This window comes from Sylvia atricapilla, chromosome 15, assembly GCF_009819655.1.
Source record: "Sylvia atricapilla isolate bSylAtr1 chromosome 15, bSylAtr1.pri, whole genome shotgun sequence".
Classification (NCBI taxonomy): domain Eukaryota; kingdom Metazoa; phylum Chordata; class Aves; order Passeriformes; family Sylviidae; genus Sylvia; species Sylvia atricapilla.
Genome location: NC_089154.1, coordinates 8,587,766 through 8,599,111, shown reverse-complemented (window position 1 = coordinate 8,599,111; position 11,346 = coordinate 8,587,766). Strand labels below are relative to the sequence as shown.

At 48.1% G+C, this 11,346-nt stretch overlaps 1 protein-coding gene across 1 annotated transcript in view; it reads right to left on the bottom strand.

Annotated features, from left to right (window-relative positions):
- Nucleotides 1-9,147: 9,147 nt before the first annotated feature.
- The window catches only part of TEDC2 (tubulin epsilon and delta complex 2), an 89,868-nt gene continuing 87,669 nt past the window's right edge, over nt 9,148-11,346 (bottom strand). Inside the window, exon 11 of the mRNA XM_066330323.1 lies at nt 9,148-9,366. Within this exon, the coding sequence (XP_066186420.1) occupies nt 9,223-9,366 (144 nt within the window). The 3' untranslated portion in view covers nt 9,148-9,222. The remainder of the gene's footprint in view (nt 9,367-11,346) is intronic.

The following is an 11,346-nucleotide window of genomic DNA, read 5'->3' as shown; positions in this document are numbered from 1 at the left end:
AAAAGCAGTAGGTGAGAAAAACAAGTCACAGCTGGTAAGAAAAACGCCCATTTTCATGTCTCAGTTCTAATGCATGAGGGCTTCGAGTATTTGACTCAGCAACACCAGCGTGATGCTGTTGTAGCAGCCCCGTGTCTCCTGGGACCAACCCTCACACCCGGCACTGCCTGAAGTGACACAGGAGTAAAGCACAGTGCGCACCCATCTGCAGGAAATGTGCCTGCCTCAAACTGCTCCCTACTTCCACCAAGACACGGCTCACCAGAGAGTGTTCCTAAAGCAGCAATGTACAGCCAAGGACCTCTACAACTCCACAGATGCTTTAAGAGAAATTATCTGCAGAGAGACCAGTGCAGGTCACACTGCTGCGCTGGCTTTGCTCCTGGTTTGAAAGAAAAAGAAGGACCGAGACAACCCTGCACAGGGCTCGGGCTGGGACAGGCTCACCACCAGGAAATTTCTCTCACTCACGTGTGGAAGGCAGCTGGAGGAGTCTTCCCTCATTCATTCAGAGGCCAAATTCAGGCAACTTTCTCTGATTTCATGGTGGTTTTCTATAAACTCACAAATGTGCAATGGGCTGCATGGTGTGAGTCCGTAGTTTTGGGCACTGAATCTTCGACTCTTGGTGGGGCTGACAGACTCCTCTGCCTGGGTGCTCCACTCCTTCCTCCACACTCCTTCTCTAACCAGCCTAAGGATGTAATTTTCACAGCAGAAATAGAGACTTGTGAATCCTCCTCCCTCTTCCCACAGGAAATGAAAGTGCAGCTGGGACTGGATGAGTCACTTTGCAGGAGCAGAGGGGGATGGCACCCTCTCCACACAGACACCCCAGGGACCCCTGGGATGATGGATGGGGCACAAGAGCTCTCCCTGCTGTCAGAACCCAGCGCCTGGCTTGGTGCCCTTGCCTGCGGGAGAGGCTCCAAAGCCTGGCAAAGAGCTGCAGGAAGGAAGGAAAAACCTGGGAAATTCTGGTTGAAGTGGAACAGGAAAGAGCAGAGAAGAGCGGGTGATAAAATGGTGGTGGTTGAGCAAGGAACCCAGACTCCTAGGAGGGAATGAGGAGGAAAAGAAGGTTGAGGAAGCCAGGATCCCTCTAAAACAGGAATTGGAATTTCTCCAATTTTGAAGTAAGGAAACCCAGAATCAAATATGACGCTGAGCACCACTCAGGAGTCCCAGAAGAAGCAAGGTGCACGAGATCCGCATTCTCTAGCACTGCCCAGCACTGTGGCAGGAGGAAGGAGCCCCATGGTCCATAATTATGTGAGTGACCAGAGACACTGACACCACCTCCTCACACAGACATTAGGGCCAAAATAATTTGGAGACCACGTGGAAGTGCTACAGCAAAAAAAGGCAGGGCCAGGATGCAGAGACAGCCTCGTGCCACTTCCTCTGCTTACAGCTCCAGGTCCTGCTGTGCTCAGGGTGTACAAACTCCCTCCTGGAGCTAAACCACTGCACAGGGGAATTTTGTATATGAAGGGATTATGCCTTATTTTCTCCAGAACTAGAAGGTAATGGGGCTGGGAACAAGAACAGAAAACTACATATCTGACAGGAACATCTGTGGGCAAAGATAATTGAAGATAATCTCTGTTACACAATTCACTCACATATGTCCCTGAATGAGTGAAAGAAGTAACACTCACTTGTGCCGACCTCACTGCTCATTTTTGGAACATACAGCTCAAAACTGGGGTCTAGGTTGTAGAAATCCAGCAGCTGGCAGCCTTGAAGCCTTCTTACACAGAGAACTGCTCTCAACAAGTGACCCTCACTTAAAAATTAAATGCCAACAGACGACAGACGTTGACAGAGGAACTGGAAAAAACAACAAACCCCATCAGTTTGTAATAACTTAGAAATTCCCACAAGGTTTTTTTTCCTTTGGCTCTGCAAGGAAATTAACAATTCCGCCTTTATTTGGCTAATACAGAATCATGGAATTGTTAAGGTTGGAAAATCATCAGTTCCAACCACTAACCCAGCACCACCATGATCACCACTAAGCCATGACCCCAGGTGCCATATTCACACATTTTTTTAAATCCCTCTGGGGATGGTGACTGCACCATTGCCCTGGGAAGCCTGTGCCAGTGCCTGACCCCCTTTGCATGATGAAAATCTGGTACAGTTCATGCGAGAGCCACATGATAGATTAAGACTGGGGTAGGAAATACTGAATAGCCATTTACTGCAAAACTGTCCCCCACCATAAATAAACTTTGACTGCAATGAAGAGCTGCAGAGAAATGAGAGTAGGTGAATATGGCACCAACAACGACAGCTGACTGGAAAAAACCTTGGCAAAGCCACTGTTAAGCTTTGAGCAGCTCCATTAATTTAAAGATAAAAAGCAGGGAAGAAACTCACGCAGCAGGAAAGCGTCATTAAAGAAGCACAGGTGGCATCTCATAGTCCATTTTAAGCTGCCTTGTGCCAAGTAAAGCTGGAAAACAGGCAGCAGAATAAATCAGGAGGCACATTCTTGGATCCTCAGTGACCTAAGAAGTATTTTCCAGGTCTATGATTCAGCAAAAGGGAAATAAATAAATAATCAAAGCGGGGGAATAAAGCACCAACAGCTATCAGGAAGTGTGGGGCTGAAAATAGCAGCCAAGTGTCACCTTGATCCACTCCAACAAAGACTTTGGCAACAGTGACAAGTTGCTGGGTGACATCTCTGAGCTATTTTGGGCCATGGCTTTACACTTTGTGGGGAGCCCCTCTGGGCCATTGGCACGGGGAGAATGCCAGCACCAGCCACAGCGTTCCAGAGGAACTTCCAAACGACGGATGGAGCTTGAAATGAAGAATTCATGTGTCTCAGAAGAAGGATGCTTTCTTGTGGATTCAAAGATGGATGGGAGCAGATGGAAAAGAATCATTACATCACCCCCCCAGCCACAGCCACGTTCCTTCCCAGCCTTGGGGCTGAGCTCACACAGACCTTCCCACCTCGTGCTGCTCCTCAGTGCCCAGCTCGGGCCAGGCGGGCACCACCACAAACAGCACTGAGACCCAGCTGTGATCCAGACACAGGGAAAACTGCAAACTGGGAGAGGGGACCCCCAGCAGCTTTGCTAATATCCTCTGTCCTTGGGGAAGGAGCTGTGGGTACTCCTGGCACTGCCCAGGGAGCTGGGCAAGGCACCAGTGGAGCTGAGTGACTCATACACCCAGGCACACTGGTTTTAAGGCTCACAGATAAGAAATGCACCTAATACATAGAAATAAGTTGTTTTACTGTAATTAGTTCTTAAAAAAAAAACCAAACCCAAAACAAAAAAAACCCCAACCTAATCAGAACCCTAACCCCAAATAATGCTGTTTGCATTGTCATAAGCAAGACCCTGAACTTCTCCCTGCGAATGGAGACCACGGTGCTCTCACTGGTAGGAGGAAGGGAGATGGAATCACACGATTCAAATCACTAATGCTTTGTTCAGTCAAACAGCTCCCTTAAATCCGGTGAGTTTGCTCTTGCAAGGACAGCAGAATCTCTCCCAAGAGCTCTGTCACTCTCAAGAAGACTCCAGAACAGCACAGCACAACAAACACCATTTAAAACTGAGACAATACCAGGTAGTTAGGACAGAAAATGGTTCAAAGGATATTGGCAAACACACTGAATTTCCTAATTCACTAATTTCCTGACCCTAAAGGTGAGCCTGGAATGGTCACAGAAACATGTGGTTATGTTTAAATATATATGCCCAAACTTGCTTAAATACAAAAAATACTGTCTGACTCATCCTTGCATCCAGTATCCAACCATTTGAATTCTATCCCATTATGCAGTCAGCACAATATTTTAATTTAAGCACTATTTATGCTTTCACAAGGTTTTTCAAGGTGGTTTTTTTGTTGTTGTTGTTGAGTCACTATCCCTGAAGAGATTTAAAAGATGTGTAGACATGGTTGAGTAGTGGTCTTGGCAGTGAAGGAACATTTGGACTTAAAGTTCTTAAAGGCTTTTTCAACCTAAATGATTCTCTGATTTCTGTGCTCTCTCCTTCATGTTCCTGTGCCTGGTTGGTACCCAAAACTCCCATCCTGAGGGCAGTGAGAGCTGCAGATGCCATCACCTTGCGTCACAGCACTCAGCTGCCCAACAATTCTAAAAGCAAGACCTACTGCTAACATGTCCTCTAATAGACTTCACCTCAAGAGAAAACTGCTGGTATGTTCTGAAATTCAGAACCTGAAGCAGGAAAACAAAACCCCAAAGGGTGACAAACTCACGAACTGCAGAGCTCTGAGGCTGTGGCAGCTGAACCAACAGCTGTGGCACAGTGGTTTTGAGAGAAGGAAAAGGATGCTGAGGTGCTGCAGAGCTGGGAAAATCAATAGGAAATGGGAAAGGTGAAAGGGAATGTGCAACCCAAGGTCATCTGCAGGGCAGGAAGGAGCCCCCACTGGAGTCCTGCTGACCTGGACGTGCACGTTAGGCCTCCCCTGAGTCTTTCTTTTAAGCTGGAGCTCAGATGAGATAAATAAATTGTTTCCCCTTACAACATGTAAGGGCTGAGGACAAACTTAATGGCAGCATGAGCACACCTGGGAGCTTGTGTTACTAGAAACCAAGAGGGAAGACTCCAAACAAGCTTTTTTCCAAGGCCAGGCTCCTCTACTGACCCACATCTTGCTTTTAGTTATTTTTCTTATCCAAACTCCTGATTCACTGGTTATCTTTCTTGTTGTGGCTAAAAACAAGTCAAACATCTTCATTTGTGTGCCTAAATAACCCATTACTTTAAACTTTTGACTTCTGAAATTATAGTTCATAACTCCCTTTTAATTTTTTCCCCCTCCCATTCCCAGCTCTTTGTTCCCTCGCACATGTGGCATGCTGCTTCCTGCCCTCTTCTTTCTAACTGAGCTCAATTAATTAACCAGCCATAGATCATTCTGTATTACAATGCTAAACCCCTTCTTTCTCCACAAATTAAAACCAAGATGATAGATCTTTTCTTCTGGGTGGTGGTTGCAAAAATAATACTCAATCTGCGTGGTGGATGGTAGGAACTTTAATACCTATTTAATGAATTGTTTTCATGTCAGACTGAGCAATGGTTGGGGTTTTTTTTCTTTTGTGAGGTTGTTATTAATGACTGTGAGGGAGGACTAGGAAGCTGCCAGTGAAACCAGATGTCAACTGCATCAGTTCCAATGTACATGCTTATGAAAATCAACCAAAATCCACCAGAACGAGACCTTGCTGCAGAGAGCACAGACATACAGAACCAAGCTCATGAGCAAGTGAAATCACATCAGCCTCTGTTTTACAGATAACAAGTGACAAGCCCTGGTGTCAGATCCATCATCTGCTTCAGACTTTTAGTGACTCCACAATGGTGACAGGACTCAGGACTGGAAATGCACAGCCATGAACTGGCTGCCTGCCCACAAAAAATCCCTCTTGGCTCCTTCTCCTGGCATTCATAAGGCTATTGAAGCATTTCCCACTCGCTGCTTACAGTATCCTGATAATTAGACACCCTGGGACAGTTGGAGGAGCTCTCTGCATCCTGCAGTTCCCACATCCAGCATCCTCAGTGTGCTCTGCACACATATGGAACCCACAAACACCCCTTTCAGATTTAGCAGAAGCGGACAAAATTTCTCAGAAAGCTTCAGCTGGAAATCACAAGCTCATACTGAATTCTGTAACTCAGGGAGAGATTGATTTGGGTAAAAGAATATAAAAACTAAAAAATTTGTGTGGAGGATATACAGCTCCCCCCACGTAGCTTCCCTAAATTCCAAGAGCTCTGTCCCAGCATTTTGCAGCACCAGTGCTCTTTCTAGAACTCTAGACTGGCACAACAACTTGCTGAGTCAGGTGTTAATGCTTCAGGCTTGACTCACACACAGTTTTAATCAAGTAACCTGCTCTCTGGAGCTCACAGAGAGCTCATTTAGAGAATAACATCAACAGCAAATTTGTCATCTTCAGAGGGGGCTGGAAGTTTTCCTCCCACTTCAACATCTACCATCTTAAACTGCTCTTTGATGAAATTCCCTTATCCTTCACACAGCTCATCAGGGTTTGCCTCTCCAAACCCTAATGTGTGCCCCTGGCCCAGGGAACTCCTCCTGCCCTTTTCCCAGGGGTGGGAGTGTGCCATGGATAGTCACAGCAGCAGGGCACAGGCTGTCATGGTCTGTCACCACTCACAAGCTGCCAGATCTCTCAGAAGGACTGGAAGAGGCAGGACATTCCTCCACACCACTGCTGGTGTCATCCCTCTTACCAAGAGTCCAGTTATTTCTGTTTTAGATGGGGAGCACTCCTAAAGCCCCACTGTTGAGTCTCTACATGTGGCACCGCCTGAGGAGGGGCTTCAGCAGCACTTGGTGGCAGATCTGGTAACACGTGCAGGATAAACCCCTTGGAGAGATAAACAGAGCTTCAGAACTAAGCACAGCTGAGGCTGGGGCTGCCCTTGGGTTCCTGGAAGTGTCCATGGCCAGGCTGGATGGGGCTTGGAGCAACTGGGATAGTGGGAGGTGTCCCTGCCCGTGGCAGGGGTCGAACTAAATGATCTTTAAGATCCCTTCCAAGACAAATCGGTCTGTGATTCTATTATTCTCTAATGCTAACCAAAACCAACTGGTACATGTGAGACCCTCCAAGAGGCTCTGCTGTTTGCAGTGTGCATTAACAGCAGCACTGCTGCTGTTCCTCCACTGGCCAAATATTTGCAAAACAACCACAGTCCGTGGAGAAGTTGCAGAGGGGAAGGAGAGAAGAGAGCCAGGGGAACAGACAAACTGTAGCAGTTGGAAATACTTAAAAGTCACAGATTCTGGAAAGAAAAGAAAAAACCTGCCTCCTCGTCAGAATCCAATCCTTCAGTAGGAAACACCCAAAAACCTTTTAAATGCTTCTGCAGGGGACAAAGAAGGAATAAGAGCTGACAATCCTCCCTAACCCTTGCTCTGCTTTCTCAGCTCATGTCTACACAGCACTGGGATCATCTATCACTTTCCAAAAGTACTGCTCATTTCCTGTATTTCTGTAATTCTATCTCCTGGCATCAAACACTACCTTATGTCTTTGTTTCCTCATGTCAGATGGATGTACTTTCTTCTGGTAACAATGGCACATTCTATAACAAAGCCCCCCCAGCCCCTGAGTTCAACTGCTATTGACTCTCTCTATCTCTGCTATGGCACAAGACTGGTTTGAAAGAGTGAGTCATTCAAATGATTTAAAGTCTTACACGTTTCTGAAAAATTTAAAATGTGGTGTGGGAAGAGAAGCAAAACCCCACTGCACCCATAGGCAGAGAACAACCCAGCTTCCTGACATTCTGCACCCCTTCTGCACAACTCCTACATTGTTAGCTTGCCTTCTGAGTTTGCAACAGCCCCTGTGAACCCTCTCTGGTGAGCTGTCTCCTTTCCCCAGCCCTTTCCCACCTCTGCAGTCCTTGCTGTGGTGCTGAAGTTGCTGCCAATTTACACTGGCCTGTTCTGAGCCCAGCAGCAGATGCTCCATGACTCATGCAGTGCTTGCAGACACAAGTTATCCATAACAGCACCCTAATTAACAATACCAAATGTCAGCTCTCCCATTCAAACATGGACATGTTCATGTGTATGAACCACGCTCATTTAGGAAGCAGTGTCTCCTCCCTTGCAGCATTGAAGGCCAGGTTGGATGGGACCTGGAGCAACCTGGTTTAGTGGAAGGTGTCCCTGCCCATGGCAGGGTGGGGATGAGATGAGCCCCTCTTCTAACCCAACCCATTCTGGGCTTCTGTGACAAAAATACAAAGGGAAAGTAAGAGATGCTGATTTTCACCCATCATATGAATGATTTTTATTGAATTTTGAGTGTCAGAAAGAGCCAGACATTCAGAAGAGCTGAGCAGCAACCTGGCCTTGAAAAAAGCAAAGGAAAAAATAATGAATTTCTTTGCACTGCTAATAGCTAAATTACACACACAGACACACACACACACAAGCAGAGTCCAGCTTTGAGATGCGGTCTGAGTCAAACTGTCCTAGGCTACGGTACAATTCCTGAATTTTAAGTACTCGCAAGCAGAGGTTTTCCGCTTCACTCCAAAACTTGACCTGTCACTGAAACGCCAGGGAATTTGGGGATTACACGCAAAACCCCAGCATGAAGGAGAAGCGGCAGCCGGCCTTTTCCCGCGGTGACAAGGCGGGAGCTGCCGCGGGGCCGGGCTGGGCACCGGCGGGTCGCTCCGGCTCCGGGGGCACCGCGGGGCCCGCCCGCCACCTGCCGGGCACCGCCAGCCGCGCCGCAAGCCCGGCTCGCTCCTCGCTTCCTTTCTCCGTCAGAAACAATCCCTCAACACTACATGACCCCGCTATGCCAGCTGGATAACACTAGGCGAGCAGCAGCTCAGGCTCTCAGGATTTCTGGGTGCTGGAAGGCCGTGCCCCATGATCTTATGGTTATCTGATCAATGTAAACCATGTTTTGTTCCGTGCTGCACTGTCTGCATCCAGGAGCCTGGCAGTTAAGAATCTAAAGGTTGGTAGAGACAGCCTTGGAAGAAAAGGCAAAATCAATGTCTCTGAAGCCTTGAAGGGGCTTTACAAGACCTCAGTTAACAGGTCAGGAAAGTGATACAGAACAACAGAATCACAGACTGGTTTGGGTTGGAAGGGACCTTAAAGCCCATCTCATTCCAGCTCCTGTCATGGGCAGGGACACCTTCCACTATCCCAGGTTGCTCCAAACCCCATCCGACCTGGCCTTGGACACTGCCAGGGATCCAGAGACAGCCACAGCTTCTCTGGACACCCTGTGCCAGGGCCTGCCCACCCTCCCAGAGAACAATTCCTTCCCAATCTCCCACCTAACCCTGCCCTCTGCCAGTGGGAAACCATTCCCTGTGTCCTGTCCCTCCAGGCCTCTGTCCAAAGTCCCTCTTTAGCTCTCCTGGAGCCCCTTTAGGCACTGGAGAGGGCTCCAAGGTCTCCCTGGAGCCTTTGCTTGGGGCTGAACACCCCCAGCTCTCCCAGCCTGGCTGCAGAGCAGAGGGGCTCCAGGGGCTCCCGATAAAAAAGGAAATTTAAAAAAGAAAAAAAAAAAACAAACCCATGACAAAAACAACCCCCTGGAAGTTAGCTCAATAAACAGGCAGAGTAAAGAAGTTAAATAGAAAGATTTATTGCTTAGAGCTGTCTTTGGCTCTGTGCAGGAGTAGCAGGAGGCTCCCCAGCTCAGTCCAGCAGCTCGTCTCTCACCAGCACAGGGAAGCGCCGGCCCCCCTCACAGAGCTGGGTGTGGATGGCCCGCAGCAGCCCTGCAGAGCCCTCCAGCAATGGCCTGGCCTCCAGCACAGGCAGCAGCTCTGCCATCATCACCTGGGCAGGAGCAAAGGAGACACTGTCACCAGAGCCAGCAGCACTCCAGTATTCCTTGAAGTGGCTGCATAACAAGTGAAATCTAATCACATCAGTATGACTAATAACAGGCTAATTGATTGATGGATAGTTTCCTTTGTCATATTTAATAAAGGCAGAGTGGTTCATTTTCTGCTCATGAGCTGCTTCGGCAGCCACCCAGCATTTCCAGAGCAGTGAGACAAATGGCAGTGCTGCTGCTCCACTGCAGGGCAGGCCCAGCACTGGGATGAGATCAGCATCCTGCAAGAAACTGAAGCTGGTGTTGGCTCAGGAGCTCTGCAGCCACACAGTGAAGTGCTCTCTCACCCGAGGGTAAGTTCAGCCCTTCACTCAGGACTGCTGCCATCACCTCTCAGTTATGCCAGAGGTGTAACTGGCCAACTCCAGCCCAAACAAGCTACAGGGACTGCCCAAACTGTCCAACATTCCCTGGCCTGGCTGCTGCCCCATTAAGCTGTGTTGGGATCTCAGTCCATGCTGTCAAACCACCCAGTGCATCAGTATCAGCTCTGGGATTAGGACTGACTGACAACTCAAGCACAGGTCATTTCAGTCACTGACAAAAACTGGTCTTTGGTGCTCCACTCTTGAATTAATGCTCAGACAGACATTTTGCCTGGGATTTTTACATTTTTTCGTTTTTCCCCTGGAATGGGGTTATGAAGTCTGAACAGTCTGCACAGCAAAACCCACCCAGCCTGCTGCACACTCTGCCTGCCTAGGAGAGAGGACAACTGCATGTGTCAGCCACCTCCCTAAAGGCTGCCAGAGCTCCAGGAGTGTTTGGACAACACTCTCAGGCACAGACTGGGATTCTTGGGGTATCTGTGCAGGGCCAGAAGTTGGATTTGTGATCCTTGTGTTTCTCTTCCAAATCAAGTTATTCTGTGATTCCATGATTGTTCCCTGGTGGATACAGAGGAAGACCCAAACAGAGTAGAATATCTACAGGAGGTTCCTCTATCTACAGGGTATCTACAGGAGGTTCCTCTCCTGTTCTACACAGGTCTCTCCACAGGGACAGGGGAGCAGGACACAGCTGCTCATCTCTGGGAAATCTCTTTCCACAGACATGGAAGCTACCTAAGGGGAAAGCTGGCACATGGAGGAGTGCTGCACTGCTCTACTTCCATCCACCTGCTCTGCTCCTGATCCCTAAGAAGAAACAGATCTTCACCATCAAAGACAGGCTAAGAGCTACCAGGAATTTCTATGATACTTGGCATTCCTCTGGGGAAAGGCACTGCACAGGCTTGGCCCAGAAATAGGTACATCCTTTTCTGGGGTATTTATCTTGTTCCATGTCCACTTACTTCACCTGTCCCAAGAATTTCACTTATCCTGTGCACTCTGCACAGAGCTGCTTCAGACCCTCAGGGCTCACCTGGCAAAAAGCACCTATTTGGGTACATGTGCAGAAGAAACTGAGTCAGCCAATAGAGCAGCAGGAATCAGCCTTTGCTCACCACTTTATTTTGGGTGGATAAAAAAAGCCCCCAAACCCTTCATAATCCATAATTCAGGATTGTGGTGCTGAAATCCCATTTGAAGTGAATCTGTCTTCAGCCACAGGGCTGCAGCCAGTTATTAATAATGCCTCTCTGGCTTACAAAAATTACTTTTCCAAAGCCTCTATCATTCAGGTCAATGGCAAAGAATAGGTCAAAGGAGTAGATATGACTTCACAGATCTTCTCTACCCTTTGCTGCTGGCTGAGAACAACAAGTAATCCCTGTGTGTAAGGGATTCAGTAAGCCTCTGCTCAGGCTGCTGAAGAAGCTGACACCTCCTACCCTGTTCTTACAGTCTCTGAATGGTAAAAGCAAGAATAGCAGCACAGTGGTCTGAGATTTAAAAGGAAAGCAACAGAGAACAGAGGAGTTCTCCAGCTGGAAATCCCACAGGAGGGAATGAAGGAGTGGGTGCCCTAATAGGGCT